At 46.1% G+C, this 21,535-nt stretch overlaps 1 protein-coding gene across 3 annotated transcripts in view; it reads right to left on the reverse strand.

The window, feature by feature from the left end:
- LOC136776233 (neural cell adhesion molecule 2-like) overlaps positions 1-21,535 on the reverse strand; it is a 204,336-nt gene that overhangs the window by 54,358 nt on the left and 128,443 nt on the right. For all 3 annotated transcript variants that reach the window (XM_066731627.1, XM_066731635.1, XM_066731618.1), the window contains one exon: positions 11,554-11,765. In XM_066731627.1, coding sequence (XP_066587724.1) covers positions 11,554-11,765 — 212 coding nt within the window. The remainder of the gene's footprint in view (positions 1-11,553; positions 11,766-21,535) is intronic.

Genomic DNA, 21,535 nt, shown 5'->3' on the forward strand with positions numbered 1-21,535 from the left:
CGAGCTCGGCCAAAATAATATCAAGCCCGGGAACCGATTACACGAAGAGACGATATATCACAGATTTGTTTTTTCGTAAAGAGCTTTTCTTCGGGAAGAAGGTAGAGGAGGGGGGAGGTAGTAGGAAAGTGGAAAAGCAGAAAAACAGTGAGCCAGACATGCGAGTGGGGTGGGCGGAGGAGGAGCTGACGAGCCTTTTAAAAATGCAGCAGCGCCAGTGTGGAATCGAAAGCTCGTCGGGTGTAAGAGCGTGGGTGTGGGGAAAGGGGGGGGGGGATGTGAAAAGAGGGACCGAGTTGTATTGGTTGCCGCGCAAAATCCTCGCAGCGCCAGGGACGAATCCTGCTGGCATATTATACGAGAAATACCGAAGCCTGTAATATCTCTAGGACGATAAGAAATAGAAGGCGGTAACGTCTAGCGATACGTGCAAACCAGCTAATAATAAATATTGGATTCCAATGGATTTCAATATCACTCTGTTGCACGAATCATTCTTCATCTCGTATTAGAATATCTATCCGAGAGACCTGCAATCTTCCACCTCCTCCCATATTCCATCCCTCTTCCTTTTATCCCTCAACCCTCCAGCAAAGGTTATCATGCACCTTCAACTTGTTTTCCCGTCCCTTTCTTTCTCTCCCTTGTTAAATTTTTACGGCTACCAGCTCTCCCTCTCGTGTTTTTCCCTCCTCGCAGCTAAACCTTAAGCCACACTGATATACTCGTGTATTTCCCAAAGATCCGCTCTCCGACTTATTTAGCAAACGCCCCTAATTCAATTACGTGATGCTCCTTTTCGGTGAAAAAGACGGGGGCAGAGTGGAGGATTTTTTGGTCTCTCTTCCATAAGGGAATGATAGTGGATATAAAGATTTCGCAGTTAAGAGACAGAGAAAGAAAGGAGAAAAGTGGTTTTCTATCATCGACAGGAAGAAAGTTGGATGAATCGAAGAGAAGGGAACTCGACGAGGAAAAGATACCCATCTGTCCCGTGCTATGTCTTTCTTCCTAGATTCTCCTACTTTCCTTGCCAGACTTGTCGCCCCCTCCCCCCCCCCCCCCTCCTCTCCCTCTCCATTCCATCCTGAGGTCATATCACGCTGATTGGACGGAGACCTGAAAAGAAACGACATCTCTCCCTCCCTCCCGAGCACTCTGTCTTTTTCTTCTATCCGATTTAAGATCTATCCGTGGTATCTAAAACATCCAAAGAATCCCACCGATCAATTTAATGTCTTTTGCTCCCACCATGCACACGAGTTCACGGAAATTCCAAATTTCGAGAAAACCCTATAAATTGTTACTCTCTTTCGCTTGGCCGTTGTAAAACTTCCGGAAGGATAGTTGTAAAGTTACTGAAAAGAATTCTTCTTTTCTTATATGGATGGAAACGTAGCAGTCGATAAGTCAAAGTGGCGGACATTTTAATTATGGCGCGGCCCGGAAATTGCAAGGTACACGGAAACGAAGGTAACGCCCGGAATCCTTGGTAATTCTCCGTCCTTCGCCCCACTACTTCCATTCACCTCGAATTTTTCCCTATTTCCCTCGTGAAACGAAATGGCCTCCAAGATCGGCTCGGCTCTATCGGAACGAGAGATTTGAATTACGGTCGTGCAGATATCGCCTCGTGGATTAATCTTCGATTACCGCAAGAGGGACGCGATCATTACGGAACGGGGGAGAAATGACTCGAAGAGAGCGGAAAACATAATGGAAGCCTGCGATACTTTCACTCTGCCAATATATAGGAGAGATATAATATCTCCAACTGCAGCTTATATCCAAATACATATATATATATATATATATATATATACAACAGAGAAAAGTTTTCCCAGAACCTCAGGTACATCTATCACAACTATGATAAACTAACGGTGCATTGCTACGGGCGAGCAGACTGATATTTATTGATAATGATTTGTGAAACTGACGCTGATAATCGGTTTTATTCGTAAAGTTGCAGAAAAGTTTGAATCAAAGTGTACAATATTACAGCGCGAAGCGATGAGCGAGAGGAATAAGAAGAAGTTGTTGGTCGCTTCCTTCGTTTTATTCCTCCAACTGCAAGTTGATCGAGTCCGATCGGCCCAATCAAGGGATAATTAGGTGCGACGTGTCTGCGTTGACCGAGCTTAAAATAAATTGCGGCGAGTATCGATGTGAGAAGTCCTCGGGACATTGAAGCCTAAGCGGTCTGATTCTCGGCTACCAAATGGATGTCCTTGGACTCCTTAGTAGCTCGTTAACCGTGTCGTGTGAGCCAGTTTGTGGGGCGTGAGTGGTGTCTGCGGGTCTTTATTGGGTTTTAGATACCCGTTGAGGTAGCCGAGTGGATAGGGGGATACTCGAATGCTCTATACATCCCTCGTTCTCTCTGGCCTCCTCCTCCTCATCCTCCTCGCCCTTTCCCTCGCTTCTATTGCGTCCCGCGTCTCTCTCTCTCTCTCTCTCTCTCTCGAAAATACCCCCCCCCCCCCTACGTAGGCACCCTTACCGTCCAATTGTCCATTTTAATCTATCAAACCCCCATACACCTGCTTCTCGACTCCCTTAACACGAAAAGCTCGTAAAAAATTGATTTGCTTAAAATAAAAAAAAATAAAAAGGGGGGGAAAAGAGTGATCGACGAGTTTAATCGACCAATAACCAGTAGGAATGTTTCTCCATCGATGTTTCTTCCACTCAACATGGTACTCTGAGATTTTTAGCGGATATATATACGTACAAGGGCCAAGGGGCATTTTCGTGAAAAATTTTATCCCCGTAGCTATACGTCTTGGGGATAATGTAAGGAGAGAACACACAGTGAGAGGGAGGGATTGGGATGGAATAAGGGAGAGGGTTGGTAAGAATAATGCGAACGTTTCCAGAAGTCGCTGGCGACAGCGAGCAGCGAATGGATTTTCGCGAATTTTCCATGGGATATGGGTTATGGCTCGGCCAGGATGAGGCATGGGGTGGGACAAGCTACGCGAAACGACGGGAGAAAGAGTGATCGCGATTCGTATAAAGTGATTTTAAGTGAGAGCCGGTTCGCCATTTCTCTGGGCAAAAGTTCACTCTGCTGAGATATGGCTGCAAATATTAAAATCTGCTGGCCGGCCGTCAGTCCTTTCAGGAAGCTTTCCAGCAGCCGATCTTCGAATACAGTGATTTTCATTTCACATCCTTTTCCTCCCACGATATATCCCAGAGCTCCTAAACTCCCCACAGTTCATCCGGCTCCTCGCCGTCCGACTATCGAATTAACCCCATATTTTTCACACCACCCTATCGTCTCAACTCGTTTGCCCTTGCTTTTCCCAGCACCATTGATATATTAAAGCTTCCTCGACCGGTTTTATCGTCTTAAAAAAATTGCAATATCAACGATAATCCATTTATGATCGTGGCATTTTTCCCAGCATCGAGGAAATTCCTGCGATTTGAGAACCACTGGGAACAGGGTGCAGTTTGCCGGGACGCAGTGCGGAGTCGCGCGGAAGAAGACGAAGGAGAGGGGTGGGGAGGGCTGAGGGTGGCGAGAGGACGATAGGAAGAATGGCCAGACAGTTTCCCCAGCAAGAAACTTGTTAGGTCAGACGTATTAGCGGAATCAGAGATATATTGCCACCTACACAAACGCTTTTCTCCAACTCGCGCAAAATTGCATCCACCGCAATATCAGCGCGAAATAAGATTCTTATATTGACGAAACTGAAAATTTTAATGGTATTTCTTTTCAAGGCACTCGCCAGTATTATTAAGATGCTGTGCAAATTCCCGGAAAAAGATATTACAGTGGCGTATCGAGGAGGGGTAGATTTATTCAGAGCGATCTCTTTTTTCAGGTAAAAAGAGGTAAAAGGAGATGGAGAGAGGGTGGGTATTGGGGGGATTTCTACCGTGGTGCTGGAAACTAGAAGACAGGATGAGGAGGGGGGGGGGGAAGGGTTGGATGGAATCGTTACGTGCAATAAAACTGCTCGTGGAAGTGACGAAAAAGTGGTACATGTGTGCTGTAAGGGGGGCTAGGTCATACGTTGGTAGTGAAGATCGCGCGAGACAGGCGACACTGGGACGTCGGCGTACCTCGAGGATCGGTCTCACTCTTCTCTGCCATGGCAGGGGTAAAACTTAGGCGGGAAGGAAGAAGCGAGCGGTTCTTGATGTACACGCCAGCCATTTCCGCTGAAATATTCGAGGACGGTGTGCTACGGGCGAGGAAAATTTTGTGTACTTATTGAGTTATGTACTCGCTTCACGTTCGTCGGATGTATCGAGCCAATTTAGGTGTCTGAAGCGAGATCAACGTTTGTGGGCCAGAGGAGCCGATTTCTTCGCCAATATTTGCGAAACATTACGCGTGTCACGGTGTATATTCGTCTACTCGACTCTCCAAAACGGAAGGATCAGCTGCAACACCCTCTATCCGTCAGTATATATATAGCACACTGCATCCGAAAAGTGTGTTTGAAAATTCCTAGGCTTTTTCCAAAGCATATCCCCCCTAGTATATACTATGTACACTGTACTCTGGACGGGAAGAAAATTTCCCTGGATCCCTCGGACGTCTCCAGTTTTGCACGGTCGACCTGCTGACTCGTGAATTTTACCTGAAATCCTTCCATTTTCCGGGCAAGGGGCGTGATCCCAGCATAGTGGTAGGTGCAATTCCAAACGAGTCCTGGGGGAGCTGTTTGCGGAAGAAGCGTCATTAGGAGGGTTTTCGGTCATCCTGGCAGGGACGCAAGGACGAGTTTTCCGGAAGGCATCGTTTCCGGACGGTATAGCTAGTCTCGCTTTGCGAATGGCAGTGGGTGAAAATAACCAGACTGGCGGTGATATGTTTTTGGTCAGTCGAGTATTTCCCTGTATCTTCGGGCTATTCGGGGGCCCGGCAAAAAGGGGGAGGGGTGCCAGCTAAGAGCCCTCTTGCGACGGAAATTCTGGTCTCGCGGTCTTCTTCGAATAATTGCGCGTAGTTGCACGGGGGCGTCGGGCAGTTTATCACAACACCCGGTGACAATGTGGAGTAGGTAGGGAATGGGTGTGCGTGGGGTGGATTTTGTTTGCCCCGCGAGTTTCCAATGGCGTTTGCATAGTTCGGTAAGCCGGGACCAAGACCGCAGTGGTATATAGCGGAGAGCTTTGCTCGAGAGAGATCCACAGGGAACTGTGGATTTGCTGGTTTCCAGCGTTTTAACGCCTCCAGCCACCTTCAGTCTCCTCCACGCGCTAAAAAATTAATCACCAACCGTAATGGCCGTAACTCCGCAAACTGTCCCAATTTATTCAGACTCGGTCATGAGAATGCAGCTACTACGCTGTTTGTTGCGACTGCTTGCTTAATAATGCTGCCAGCCATCATGCTCCTGATATCCGTGGAATTAATGAAGCAGCGCGTCTGCTTTTTTACGATCCGCGCCTTGGAAATGGATATTTCCGTATTGTGGAAAGGTTACTCGCCGGAGAATCGCGATCCGCCAAATCGACGCGCGACTCGCCCGAGCAAATTTATGGATGCCATAAATTCTTGTTATTCTACCAGCTGCTCTCTCTCTCTTCTCTCTCGTCTCTTTTTACACTCTCCTTTATCATTATTTCACCCAACACCCCCTTGTCCACCGCAAACGCTCACGGTCAGTTTGCTACTTACATTAATCGCCGTGGACAAAGTATTGGCGCGGATAGTTGGCTGCCCAGTGCGAAACTTGCACGTTTCACGCTTGCCTGACCGAGTGACGAGTCGACCGCGAAGGTAACGTGCGCTAGGATACGGTTTGTTGACCAATCAGGCTATAGTATGCCCTTTTTTCTATACAGCCCCCTCTGTTTCATCCCCTTGTTGTTCATCGCTCGGAAAACGGGACTAAAAAGAACAGAGCCCGGAAATATTATTTATGGCTTGTCTCTTTTTTTCCAATTTGAAATTATCACTCCCTGCCCCTCTCGCTCCCTTTCATCAACGAAGCTGTTATCTATAGTCCTGCAGAACCGACATTGTAATTCGGCGTCACTGGCTCGTAAGTGGAAAACGATCGAGTTTGGTCGGACCACTTCCCAACTACCAGGGAGTATTAAAGTTTCGATTATTCGTCTCGTGCAGGGGATAACGAAGCTTTCGCTGTGTCTGTGGAGGGATGAAAAGAGAATTGGGAAAATCGTGCTAATTCGTTGGAAGAAAGGGAAGGGTGGGTGGACACTTATTTAACGTCGGTTAAGGTACGGAGGAGGTTCACGATTCAATTTGTACGGTTGGCACGACGATGCTCCGGGAGTTAATTAGCCAGGCCACAAAGAGAAAGGGTGAGGAGGAGGGGGGGGGGGGGGGGGATCGATTATGTTCCACTATCCGCTGGTCGTTGTATAGCAGCCAATATACAGCGTAGGTCAAGTTTTTGCGCTCTCTTTTTCTAGTCTCTCTCGTCACCTGGCTCCCCTCGCGTCCGTTGGTCAGTCGATCGGCATAAGCATGTTCCGCGCGTTAAAAGGTCAATCTACTCTCTCCCTTTCGATCCCCTCTCATCCGCGGGCAAGGTCCACCAGCGAGTGCACGTGCGCGGTCGAAAAAAATCGCTGCAAAAAATTACCTTGCCATTGCGTAAAAACAGCTCGACTTTATCTACGCACATCCCTACTTGTCGCCTGTCACAGGATCAGCGATGGAAAGCCGATAAAACTATACATTAAACTTTGTAAATTTATTACAAAATTTACGAAGCTGTTGAGTAATGGTCTCCTGTACTTTTTAAACTGTGTCTTTCTCCATTGTTTCCCATTGATTTATTGACAGAGTCAGTAGACGTCAGTTTGAAAAGAGAAAATGAAATATTGAAATGACGAAGAAGGGGATGGGAGGTGGCAGTGAAGTTTTCACGTGGAAGATGAGAATTAGGAAGCATCGATAAACAAAGGTGGTGTATAGAGCGAGGGACGTGCTGGATTCACGCGCACGCGTGCTCATCAAGACGAACGTGGCGTGGAGGCCGTGGAGCTAGAGAGGAGAGAGAGAGAGAGAGAGATCGGGTGGTGTGCGGTTAGTTGCAATTGCGCGCAGCGTATGTTCGCGGTCACACCTACAGGCACGCACACTCTTCGAAGGTAGAACTAATTGCGCTGTATTTAATTAAGCCGCGGATTATTTCCTTAACGAGGGCAGAACCCCATTCTTCCTTCCTACTTGAGCTTCGCTTCCATCTTTGCAATTTCCCCGTTGGCCCTGGAGTGGGGTGCCATCCTGGCGTTCTATATTATCTTTACCCCCCTTCTCCAACCCCCCCCCCCCCCCCCCCCCCTCCCTCTTTCCACTCTTACTCAATTCCTACCGCGCACCGTCTTCCCGTCCCACGAATGCAAAAACTCGGCAAACCAGTGACGTTTGTTTGCCGGAATCGAAGCTCCGTTAACGAACGAGGCAGAGTCCTCCGTACGTCCGTCCATCCGCTTTAGGAGAGCCCTGCAACACTGCAGATTTCATTAAGATACTTTTCATACTCTGCTAGATAAATATCTCGAAGCGGTGCAGCATTTGCATAGGTCTGGTACAGCTTTTGGGGGTTAGGATGGATAGGGTGTTTGTCGTGGGATGCGCACTCGTAATTATCGATATCTCTGCGCTACTAATTTTGGTAATAAATTCTCCATTATAGGAAAGCACCGGGAGACATTATGTTCGCTCGGTGTGTACCCGCTTTATGCCGGTGTTGCCATAATTTTCCCTCGACTTATCCCCGAGAAGGAGAGAGAGAGAGAGGCAGAAGGGAGCGATGACGCATTTCCTCGGTCATCGCAAAACTAATTTTCTACGTCACACCGCGTCTTCCCTATTTTACGCCTTTCTCCTATAGCTCGCTTCCTTATCGAATGTCCCAGGAATATACCCCGAACGTTCCGCCACCAGTGCATGCGGGAAAGAGATGAGTCGTGCGGGAAAAAAGAAAGACGCAGTGTGCGGCTATTTCAGTAAATTAGTTGCAAGAAAATCGCGTGATTAAAAAAAGTATCGCGATAGTCGAGACAATTAGTCACGCGCAGTCCTATTGTCTGAGCCTTATGAAACGTCGGTTCTCGTTTGTGATTAATATGTTGCTAATTAATTATTTCTTTGACGATTAGCGATAGCGGTTCGTGTAATTGTACCAACTACATTGTTGCAAACCCATCTATTGTAATAGCGACAAAGCTATGAATTATCGTTCAATTCTGCAGCCGTAGTAAAATATGCGGTAATTCAATTTAAAGAGTATTTCGTCAGCTATGGTAGCTCGTATATCCATCGGTGCAAGCGTTTTAATAGATATTGGTCAGTGATAAATGGAGAGTGAGAGAGGGGCTGATACTTATAACCTACATTAACATCAATTTTGCCATTGGTATGATATGAATTTCAAATGATTGCTTCGATCTTCTCCGTCGATGCCACCCCCACACCTCCTCACCTTCCAACTCCATGTACAATATACCACGCTAATTTTAAACTATGCCAGTGAATCTTATGTCGAAGATGAACTCAGGAAACTCTTACTGTTTTTTCCAACAATCGGTCCACAATTTCACAATTTATATCGCGTCATCAATTTCAAATGGCAACGTTGCAGTTTCGCGCAAAATAATAGTGAATCGGCAAGCTCGTAAATGGTTTAATCGATGATTAATATTTGATTCATCGGACATATCGATAATTAGCGCGCGCGCTCCCGAGTATTGAGAGGCAGTCGAAGGGATAAACAATACAGTTCCGTTGTAAGCGTAATATTACGCTGTAAAAAAAAAATACAAACATATTTACAGTGTATATATTATTAAATGGCCTACACAGTTATTGACCGAAGCAGAGAGGATAAAAGGTTAAAACGGGATAGTTCGATCTGTGCTCTGGATCGGTATTTCGACGAGTGTCTCAAAGGTAACGTTTCTCTCTTTCGTTTGGAAGAAACGGTGCAATATTCGACTGGACTGCGAGACCGCGAAAGACGTCATTTGGAGAGACTTCCAGTGGCCAATCTTGCCTGATGAAAATACCAGAAGCTTTAAAAGCCACCGCTCGATCTCGGGTCAATCTCGCTCGTGTTTTTCGGATACTGAAAGGGGGGAGGGGGCGTTTGACCGGTCGAATAATTGGAAAAATGAAAACAGCGGAAGAAAGAGAGCGTGTGTGTGTGTGTGTGTGTGGGAGGTCGAAGGAAAGATTCGAAAAGGCTGGAGGGGTCGTAAAGCCTGCAGTGCGACACTTATATAGGTTTTCTTCTCTCCTCTGGCGTTCCTTCAGCGCTTGGAACCCTTCAGCCGATTCGGCAGGGACTAAAGAGGGGAGGGAGGGGGGTCTGGATTGCTGGGGAAGATGGATTCCAGTATCGAAGGATCCCAGGCTGGATTTTCCATGTTATTTTTAGCGGGAGCTACTGGATCTCAGGACTCGAACGTAACACCTCCGCGAAGCTTCGTATCTCGCGATGCGGACTTTATGATCAATTGGCTTTGCCCGGGCTATAACCTCGTATCCCCAAGAGCCAAGGAGCATTGTGGAAAATTGCCACGTGTCCCTGGAAAAAGAAAGTCTCGTGGAAAGTGAAAGCTCGTCTCGCAAGTGCACCACTAGACTGTACAATATATTACACTTTATATATATATATATACATATACCTTGTATATATATTATATATATACAAGAATAGTCTTTGGCAAGAGCATTAACTCAGCGAGATCTCTCCACTGTAAAATAATCGCTTGGCGTTTCACTCTCATGAAAAATTCCACTGTATGAATTACGTAGGTAGAATAAGCTACTTAGCGAGTATCCGATGTTGTGGAAAGTCGAATAAGCATAGTATAAATCAAATTTAAGCGGGGTTGTTGAAGTATACGGTAGGGGGGATGGAATTCGCTGGAATATACCGGATGAAGAGTTAAGCCGAAAATGAGAAGGCTGTGCGTTGGGGCAGCTATAGTAGTGCGAGAATAGCATGCCGGGTGGAGGAAGAGGAGAGGTATGTATAGATACGTGTGCAGGCCGTGTCATATTGTGCGAAGGAAATGTCTGACGCGCACGGAGGAGCGCAGGAAGTACGTCGACTATTATTCATATAGTTGGTTCGAGTGTACATGCACGCAGTCCTGTATTCCAACTCCAACGTTCCTGTACCATCCAAAAACCTTCAATTATAATAATAGTCTAAGCAAATGAGGCGTGCTCCTATTACGACTGCCTAACGTAACGATTAAAAATTATATGTTAGCCCCAGCAGTAGCATTGTCGTTGTCTCGATGAGCTAATATTTTCGAGTGGAGGTCAGTCTGATGAAAAGCAACGAGCATCCAGGGACCAATACCAGCGTGCACTTCCCCGGAAGCTTAATCATTAACGAGCAATAAGCCAAGCATTTCATTGCATTTATTGCTGACGATACGCCACTGTGCTCAAGTTTGCTATATATGTATATACATATATATATATATATATATAATGTCATCTGCAAGGTTTTGGCTTCGGAAAATCACCTGCTTTTTCGGATTAAGCTAGAATCGCGCGGGGACCGGTGCGACGCTACGTGAGCAGGAGCTGGATATCCGCTTGACGTAAAGGTACTCTTACACATGCCAGGGATGGAAAGAGAGTGGGGGCGAGAGAGAGAGAGAGAGAGAGAGAGAGAAAGGCCGCGGGCAACGAAGGCAGCACGTCTACGATTGGCTCATGCATTTTTCAACAGTCGCCATTTGTTTGATCAGTCTACCCTTCCAGCGTCGCACTTTCCGTTCTAAAAGGGTGGTAGTAGTGTAGGAGGTGGTAGGTTGGGAGGGGGGGGGGGGGGACTCCCGCTCGGGGCTTCGGATCTGGGGCGAACAGCTTATCGCCGAGGAGCATCGTAGCTAGCGGTGATTGTAAGGCTGAACTCGTATTCCCGGCCTATACGATCGAATCTGCCCCCCGAAAATACCTGGCTCTTTCGACACGAGGAATTTCCAGCGTGTCGCGTGTTCCACGCGGAAACGCCCCAGCACTACCGGCGATTTTTCCACTCGAAACACTTTTTTCCCCTGTCGTCGTCGAGGCTTATCACGGCCATCCCGTGAACGAGCCTCGATGGATCGTTTCGAATTTATACCAGAGTTCTTCTTTTTTCCCCTGCTTCGATCCGTCGATTTACGCCTGGACACTGTATATAGCCTCTCGAAAAACTGTCTCTAAACTCGGAAAGCAGCGCAATTGGGTGTGTTCCGAGTTCAAGTGGGGGGAGGCTCGACGCGGTAGACTGCATTAATTTTCGCGAAAATTACCGATGCGAGAACTTTCGGTCCCTCGCACGCAGATATTCCCCCGGAACACAGATAAAATCGTCTGTCTGTTTTACAATCCGTATGGGAATGGACGGCTGTAAATCTTTATTGCGTAGAGTGTGTGTATAAGGAAATTTCCGTCAGGGCGTGGCGAAAGCCACGGAATAAATTTATCGCTGTGTCTTTCCGACAGAAATCTTTCGAGTTGCGTGGCTGAAATTTATATTCAAATTGCTCCGTGTGTATATGTATAATAATATAGCTATATGTTATTGTGGATCGACTTACCGATCACGGTGAGATTGTAGCGGTAACTGCGCGTCTGACCCCTCCGGAAGTCCACCCTGCATCTGTAAGTGGCTGCGTCGTGCCTCTTGATGTCGTCGATCACCAAAACTGCCGGACTGGGAAACGTCGTGCGAAAATAAGCTCGTGGACCGAAAACTCCTGAGTTGGAGGTGTGCTTCGCTTTCGACACCGATCTCTCCTGTGCGTTAATCCTGCAAAATATATCAGAGAAATAAACCACGTGTTTATTAAAGCTTATTGCTGTATATATTATGTATATATGTACCATTAAAACGATCCATCGGGACATTTGGTAAATAGTTATCTATTATACTGTATATATATATATATATATATATAGGATATTGAGGAAAGTAATGTGAGAAATTTGCCCTTGGCCGGCTCTTCGATACAAACATAAAATTAAATTACCTCAACATTAATATCTGCCGAATTGTGCAGGAAGTAGCTCGTTTCTATTTCAGTGACTTTGTTATGAGAGAAATTGACATGCGGAACAAATTGAACGATGCATCACTGGACTCCGGTACAATAATTTCCTAAGCTTTGAAAATGTGTGCTTAAAATGTGAAATGGGCCTGAGCAGTGGCACGGATTAATGTCTGCGTGAAATGAAATATTAAGCGGGCTTAATGAAATGGAAAACGAGTAAAGTACTGAGATCCAATTGTTTTGTTCATTAAGCGCGATAATGTTCTCCACTTTATTCGTTTTATCGGCACAACTGCCTTATAAAAAAGGATAGAAAAAAATGTATAATTAAGTAGCTATCTCGTTTCGCGATTACTTGAAAAAAAGCTTTCTCACCGTGAGAGATAAATTTCAGATACATTATGGCGCGGAACTCTAGCTGTCTCTTTGCATTAAAGGTATTCCGTTGGATAAGCACTCGGGAGATGACCCTTGTGGAAAATGGGTGCGAGCGCTAGCGCAATTTTATAGCTCCAAGATGGAATATCGACAAAATAGCTCAAGCACTTTCACAACAAACTTTCCAGCGTATGTAGTACCTCCTACCCTCATTCATTCTCTACTCGAATGTGCCTACTCCCCCACTTATATAGTACACCTCGCTATATATACATAGCAAATATAAGTTTTTCATTCGTACAAGTGGTAGGAGTATTCGTTAGGCCAGCCTTCTCATATTTTCAGTGATGTAATTCGAATTAAGAGCGACGCTTTCTCACCCTATCACGGTTTGCTTAACATATCGTAATAAGGGATTAAAGCGAAACTTCACGAAGACACGGGGGCACGGGCGAAGATTAAAATACATAACGCGAGGATAAATTACGGAATTCATTAATGAAGTTAGAGGAAATACGTGTTCGGGATAACTCGACACGAGACGCAGTTAAGTGAGGCGAAATATGAGCCATCGACCTTTCGAGGATCTAGTATTCGCTTCTTGCCGAAGAAAGATGGCCAGGACGAGGGAAATATTAAATATTCATAATTTTGCGAAATCGCTCTTGCCTGAACGAACGGAGAGTTGGTAGGACGAACGTGCCAGTGCGTGCTGTTGGAGTTGGGTGTAGGGTTGACTGCTGCTGGAGAAACGGCCCTCGGGATAAATGATCGAGGGTGAAAGACGAAGGGTGTGCGCGACGAGAATCGTTCGAGATTGATGAGGCTGCAGTGCTGTGTGTCGTGAGAGGATTAAAAAATAGGCAAAACGTTGGATAGAGACAGGCACAGACACACACTGTCCTCGCACTACCGCCAAGAAACGCTTAGCGTTTGCAATTACTCTTCGAGCCTGCCGCCATCTCCTTTTCTACCATCGAATATATCACTCTTGATTCCCGGTTGAGGTCCATAGATTGAGATATTAGTCATCGCGAAGCGCAATCGAATCGAGTAAACCCAAGACAGAAAGATTCATCATTACTCCTTGACTCGTTCTACTGCGGGTCGTCGTTTGGCTAATTAAAAATTTCGCCATCCACTCTATCCTATATATGTATATACACACAATCCCCTTTCACATAAATATAAAATATACTATGGTATTCTTAAGACAGTAGTCATTAAGAACAGAAACCTTCCACTCTTTGCTTTTCCCAACAGTTCTTATCGTCTACCTTGTTAACACTCTCAACCTGGTATTTTCTTCTTTTTTCTTCTACGGAAACGAGAAAATTTCACCGACCTTTATTTTCATGCTCGGCGCATATCCAGCTTGGCATAATTTTAATTAAGTTATCCGTGAGATAATGATAGATGAGTTTACCACCCAACGCGTGTAAAACGCCAGCTTCGAGAAATTTCATTTCGCAATCTTCTGCAAGATTTCTTATTCTACCTTGCATATTTTCCAAAGTACTCCCGTCCTCGTGTGATGTTTCCCTTGTATACGAATCTCTTTCAGTTTCATACGTTTGCCAGTGAGGAGGACGCTGGATAATAAGGCAGAAAAAGGTCTGGGGTATATACATAGTAGCAAAGTTTCCTTATAACGAATTCCTGCTCGAAGCCTAAGTAATGGAAAAGTAAAGTCGTGTAGCGCCGTGTATTTTCGGAAATTCGTCTGAAATAACGAGGGAACGGTCCTCGATGAAATAATTTGCTCGGGAAATAGGAGGAAATAAAGGTATGTATACCTGTATATAGTATATATATATATATATATATATATATAGGTACATACAAGTGACGTTGCAAAGAACACGAGTAGATGCAATAAGGAAATGTACATTTCTCCCGTTTCTTTTCTCCATCACTGTTAGGCCAGCCATTCCCTTTTCCCTCATCATCCCTATATATACATACGAAGCCGGTTCTGCCGGAGGGCACTCTCGAGGATGTCTTCGACGGGCTGGAGCTTCGCGTCGGCGGGGCACAGCGTCGAGTAATACGGAATCGATGTCTGTTTTATAAAACGTTTTATCTCGTCGTGCAGCCAAGCCGATATTTCGACGATTTTCATCCTACCTCGCGCCACTCTCTCCACTCTCCATCGTTGCATTCGCGAGATCCTTCCTCGTAAAAATGATACGCGCCCCTGGCCGAACCCTTGCGAATAACAAGTGAATAAACGTCTATCATCCTGAAAACCCCTCTTGCATTCTGCACCCCCTCGACCCAGCAGCGCTATAAAACGGTGAGCGCGAATCCAGGGAGCACCAAATTCCAGTTTGTCGAATTCCTGCACGAGCCCGGTTTTCTCTCGGTTACACGCCATAATTTACTCGCTCCATCCGTTTCCACTTGGCACGTTGCGAAATATTGTAAGCTAATGCGTCACAATTACAGCGGAGAAAATAGAATGATGACGGAGGAGGCGTGCGACGTCGCCAAGGGGTTTCTGAAATTGAAATTGCGTCGAGCAAGAGAGATCTCGGTTGCTCGCTATTCTCGCGGGAGGATCAAAGCATAAATCGCAGGAGACAAAATAGAATTCGTACTTTCGATATAAAAGCAAGCGATAGCAATTAAGCAGATTATAGATTATAACGAATTATATTTAATAGGTAATGAAATTTCTTTAATCCTCTCTGCATATTTCATAAAGAGCTCGATTTAATTTTCATCGAACGAACGGAGCCTGGATATCTCGTTGTAATACGTCCGAAATTCCACGTGGAAATACGAGAAAGCGATGATTTTCGGTGGCGGCGAGTCGTTGATGAAAAAATTGCTAGAACTTTGGGTACACTTTATCCGTGTACGATCGTAGTTTGTTTTTCCATTCGTGCTGCTGGCGACAATGAGTCTCGCGGAAATGGGTCTCGGTTTCGGTGAATATTTCCGGCGTTATACGCCAACCGCGCGGTGGAACGGCAGAGTTCAGTAGAAATAACGATATACAGTCAGACACATCGGACGGGTGCACGTAGTTGCGGCTGACGCTATCGTGACGTACTACTGCGGCTACCTAGCGAGTGCACGTTGACCTGTATTACTGGAGTTCTACTGTCTTTCCATATCGTTCTATCTTCTCCGTCCCGGCTCTTTCTCGTGGAGAACGTGTAGTGGGAGGGAATAAAACGGCTTTTGTTAACGCCAACCAGCCGGCCAAATTGTTTTATTAGTTCGTTCGCTCACACGTAAGCTCGCTCGTCGATTAACCTTCTTTTTATATGGCCAAAGCGAGAGTTATATCTCTCCTCGCGACGACGTAAAATATTTCTTTGGCCGCTGGATGGAAATTATAGGAGCCAGTTGTGTGTAGGGCAAAGTAGGGGGGGGGGGGGGAGGGGGGAGTTTTGAAATAAATCATTAAAACATATAACGAGCGATTATACCGGTATAAGAGCTATTCTGTTTCGTGCTTTCGCGAGCTTTGGACTTAAAGTTAGCTGCGACACGGTAGACGTAAGAGAGGAAGAAGAGGACTGAAAGGAAGGAGGGGAGGAAGAGAGTTAATGGTCGTTCGTGGTTTTTAAGCTCGTGTCTTGACCAGCCCCGTTCGGCTTCCCGTTCGTAGGCACAATTACAGCCGAGTCCGACTGACCCTTTGAAGAGTTTCGCGAGCCTTTATGGCTTGGTAATGCTTGTCCTTAGAGGCAGCTCCACCTGATAATTTCTGGTCGATAACGAAATTCAATATTTCCACGGTAATGGCCGACCACGGTGGCGATGGTAATGCGGTGCAATTCGCCGCATAGGGCCGTGTTAATATTTAGGGTTACTGCCCGCGAGCACGCCACGAGAGTGCATCACGCACTTCATGCAACGTGTTCTATACCCTCTTTTAATCCTACCTATACCTACCCTCTCTCTCTCCCTTTCTCTCTTTTTAATCCAGACCAAACTTTTTCCAGCTTCTTTCGACTGTCGTCCTACAATTATTAAACCTTTTGTTCTTCTGGTACGGTAAAGCTCCCTCTTCCTCCCCCCTCCCCCTCTACCTCCTTCCACCCCCATGGAAAATGGAATAATCGCGTTCTGGTTGATCAGAGTAATTAGAGAAAAGCAGAGAGTTTCAATTCGACGCTTCTGTCGAAAATTCAGCTCGTGTTAATAAATCATCACACGTTTTTTTGCAGCTGGCTTTAGTAGCGCCCGTCACGGAGCTTTGTTTTCACGGTTAAACATTGTTATGCAGATAGGACCAGACGGCATTGTTGTTTGGCTGGCTCAGCGCGTAGCCACGAGCCCATTTTCATGATAATTTTCGGGGATTATTTTTCGTAATTTCTCATGGAATACGTTCAACATCCCTGGCGTTACCTTTCTCTGGAATCTTTTGAGGGAAAAAAACTATAACGCTCGCGCGAGAATTAGAGAGAGAGAGAGAGAGAGAGAGAGAGAGAGGGTTGGAAAATAAGACAGCTCGTTCTTGCTGCAACCGTCTACTTTATCACCGTATCCTTAGAGCTGAGCCACTTTATTTGTTGCACGAACTCTCGCGACTCATTAGAATTCCCAATAAATCCACGGCTTAGCGATAAGAATTTAAAAGACAAAGAGGTCTCGCGCAGCGAGGAGGGAGGGGTAGAGATGAGGAAAGTGACGCGGTGATTCCGCGATCCGACAAAAGTGGTAGATACTTGTAGGAGCAATATATTTTACTGTAGCGATGCGCGTTATTAAGAGAGTAGGGCAGCCATAGTAACAAGGCTCCTTTGTTCCTATTCATGGCGGACTACTGCCGGCAGTGCTCGCTATTTTCATGGCTCGCTGTGTTTTCGTCCCGCGAGGGAGGTTCCTGGGTAATGTAAGTCGTACATTCATAGGATACCAACTAGCCCGGCGAAAAGATGTTGAATTTGACGCGCTCGTGCACCCTCGTCCTCCTAGCGACGCGGTAACCCTTTCAGCGAGTGAAACACGCTAGGAGGTTAAACGGCCAAAATTACTCCCCAGATACCGAAGCGCGCGCGCGCGCGCGCGCACGCCACCACCCGAGCTCCCATAGTGCTGCAGCCAGCACTCGCACGACGTGTGAGTATATTAAAACCTATTTACATGCGAGTGGAAGAGGGTTGTATGGCCCAATTCGCTTAAATTGCGTTCCTCCAATCCACTCGAGTAACATCCTCTCGGCAACACAGAATCGAGGCAGTGGCGCGCGCGCGATCCGCTGAATTACATTGAAATTTTCTAACTGAATCACACGCTTCGAACCCTCTTCCTTTAGTGTTCTCTCTTTTCCCCCTCTCTATGTACGTACAGTTGATGTATATATATATATATATATATATGCGTCTTGCGCTGGCTCGTTTAATTTTCCATCCCTTCCCCTACCCCCCCCCCCTTTCATTCCTTCCATTTCTATCATATATATACTCGCTTCTGACGCGATAAATCGCCATGCAGTTTGTTACAATCGGCCTTATTACGGTACTATCGCAGCGCGTACGTATGTATGTGTGCGTGTGCAAAGTAGAGGAGACGCGTCGCGTCCTGCTAATCGATACCACTGTGAAACGCCGTTAAACGCGCGCGATGCCCGGGAGAGAAAATCCCAGCTCATTTCCAACAAAGGTATGCAAATGGCGATAATGTAACGAAAATCCTAGCATCCCTCGCGCGACGGTGATTAAAGGGATGGTCGTGCTACAGTGTTTCACTGGGAAATTAGTCTCTGCCTCCGTGACGGTACTGGCGTGTTGCCTGGTGCGCTTCGAAGGTCACGCGAGTCTCTTTATACCTAATTATTAACGCCTTTAAGGATTTTACGTTTGCAAGCGTTCTCCTGGTTTCTCTCTTATTTAAATGATACGGACGGATGGAGGAATGTATCGAGAAGGGGGAGGGAATTCTCTTACAGGGATTGAAATAGTCACCGATACTAATATTTTCTTGGAAGGAGAGCATCGAGGGGTAGAAGTCAATGGGCGAAGGAAACATCCACGTTGAGTCGATAGGAAGAGAGTGGATTGGTCTCTGCGTGGAAGAGGTAGAGCTTGGCGCGCCTCGAAGTAAACATCGCGCTGCTAAAGCGAAAGCTGTCAGGTAGCTCGTATGGGTAAGCGGAAGGAAGAGGAAGGGGGAAGGGGAGGGGGCAGGAGAGCAAGCTTTAAAAATCGATAAGATCTTGGAAGATCGACGGCGGCATGTCAGTCGGATCTCGGATTAAAGGCTGCTTTCAAAGGCTCCACCCAACTCGTTTCAGCAAATCGCAATTCCTCTTTCTTCCTTCTACGCTCTTATATACCCCCCCTCCCCTCTTAACCCCCTTCTCACTCTCCTTTTCTCCGTCTGCTACGATTTTACACTCGGCGATAATATCGTGTCATGACGCATTACCATTCCTAGCTCCATGCCAAAGCAAATTGTTCTTTATTGGAATAACCTGTCACGCATTCCACTCGGCAAAGAACCTACTTCCGATATTTCCTTTCCCGTTTATTCCTCTCCATTTATTTATATACACGTATTTTACATCAACCTGCTGATAAAATCTGTTGCCGCGAATCTCCGGTGAGGCGTGCGTGCGCCCGCGTGCAGCTTCGTCGAATGCTTTTACAGCCACTTCAAGACCATGAATCAAATGATTATATTTGGAAAGAAATGTACGTACGTATGAAACCGCGCGGAAAGCATCCTCCTTTTGGCAATCGACCAGCGGAACAGCTTTCCCGTCAGCCACCGCGTTCCTCATCTTCCTCCACCGACTATAGGACTTTTACCTACAGGAATATGATACAGGTCGTTTCACTTTGAATCAAATTCCCCGCCTTATAGCCACGCCCCTTTACGTACAGAAACGTACGTCGAGTGACGATATTACATGGTCGAATAGTGCACAGTTACGCGTATATATATATATATATAACGATACTCCAGAAATATTTTCAAAGCTACCGCGAGAGTCAAGGAGTCTGGATTTGCCAGGGAATTATATTTGCAATAAATTGTCATTTTTCGATCATTGATAAGAATATTGATGCAAAATCAGGTACTAAAAGTTGAGTGTATTTTCCAAGCTCCAGACATTTGTTGAGAATAATGGGAGGTCTAATTGGTATATAGTAATACTTTAGCACTATTTTTAGAGCCACTGTGAGTGTCAAAGAGGAGTCTGGTTTGGCCAGGAAATAATATTTTCAACAATCTGTCGTTCTTCCATCACTGGTATCAATATATTGATGCAAAATTAGGTACTAAAAGTTGCGTGTAATTTCCAAGTTTCAGAAGATTCTGGAGAACAGCAGGAGACCCAGTGGTATAGTGATACTCTAGCATTATTTTCATAGCTACCGAAAGTATCAAGGAAGAGGCTGGATTGTCCAGACAATTTTGTCGAGGAAAGCAATTATAATCAATTGTCAATTTTCGATCATTATTGGTACCAATAATGATGCAATATCTGATATTGAAAATTGTGTGTGTGTGTGTGTAATTTCCAAGTTATAGAAGGACTTCTTGGAGAACCGAAGGAGGCCCAATCAGAAGCGTTATATACCGCGCGAGACTCCATTGATAATCAAGACTGGTCGTGAGAGTGTAACCTGGATCTTCTCAATCGCCAGAAGCGACCTTATCTCGCCTCGTGCAGAAGGGGGATGATGCATGAATAGTCCCGCTTCCTAAATTCCAACGCACACACATCCACCCTGACAAATGGCTGCCGGCAAGGTAATCAGTCTCCATATCCCATCTTATAATCACCATAGTAAGGCGGATTACACCGAACGCAGCCCTTGTATTAATAACGATGTCCCAATAAATTATTGCAACTAATTAATAATTCGTTGATTTTGCAAAATTAATAATTCTCCTATCTTGCGAATATTCCAGGAATCTTCTGTTTTCAATGATTACCTCATTTTCCAACGTTTAAGAACCTTCCCTCTCCCTTTTTGCGTTTGTGTGCTCTGCTTTGGTGGTTTGCAGCGCAAGTGGCCCTGGATGAAGGGAGTTGGGATCGGTACTTCATTGAGCCGACATTCAGTGTATAGCAGTCGGGGGGAGAGAGAGAGAGAGAGGAATGGGCGTCTCGTTGGAGGCCCTCTCATCGGCATTCTCAGGCCAAGCCGTTAGCCGAGTCGAGCTGGGTTGATCGGACACCCCCACCCCCGTCTCGCACCCTCTGATTTAGATCGAAGCCAGCCCGCTAACTGATTGAGGGTGATTGACGCTCTGACTGAATACCGGACAAGCCCAGAACCCATTATTTACTGGTCAGCCCTGTACAGCGTTATAATTGCTGGCAGGGGTCTATTCCTCTCTCACCCTCGAGCTCTCGATCGAACGAGTCGGCTTATCGACTGCTGTACCCCCGATGCTGATCCCGGAATCCTTGTTACGATCCTCGAAATGCGGGGAGGAGTCTCATTGATTCCACATCGATCCACCGTCCGATCCTACCTCTCTTCCCCTTCCACCCAACCTCCTGTAAAATCTTCTTACCACTATTCTCTCTCTCTCTCTCTCTCTCTCTCTCTCACCTATACCCTTCCCCTTGATAAATATTTTCTCCTGTAATTAATCCATCGATAATGTTGCAGCCCTCCGAAGAATCCCCAGCTTCGATGCTGTTTCTCGGAACTTTTTCGCCGGACCATTCTTGTTTTTCCTCGCGGGAGCTTGTAATTAAATTATCTGGAACGAGCCCTGAGACGCGAGCGGGTGTATTTTGCTCGCTGCCGCGAAGAATGAAAAATGGCACGAAAAACTGCGCAAAGAAAAATAACACGCTACTTGCGTGAACGGTGGTTAGTTGAAAAAAAATATTTTCCATCAATAGGAGCAGTTGGCGGCACTGTGTTCCAATAACAACAACAGCAGAGTACTCGTGGTGTGTTTACGGGCCGAAATTGCGGCCGATAAAAACAAATGGTAACAGAGAAGAGGAGGTGTAGTGGGGGAGAAAATTGCGATGGTTGTCAAAAGAGGCAAAGGGTTGAAGGGGTGTTCTCTTTCGCGCAGGGGGAGAAGCGAGGCGTCGCGTGTTTCTCGAGGAATCGCGTTTAATTTGGAGCGATGGCAACTCTCGGGAGTTGCAGTCATACGTTAGCCGGCGCGTGATATTAAGTGTCCAAGTTTGGCAAAAGTAAAAGCGGCG

This window comes from Prorops nasuta, unplaced genomic scaffold (assembly GCF_024137725.1).
Source record: "Prorops nasuta isolate Cenicafe-Biocafe unplaced genomic scaffold, Cenicafe_Pnas_1.2 PNAS00002, whole genome shotgun sequence".
NCBI classification, from domain to species: domain Eukaryota; kingdom Metazoa; phylum Arthropoda; class Insecta; order Hymenoptera; family Bethylidae; genus Prorops; species Prorops nasuta.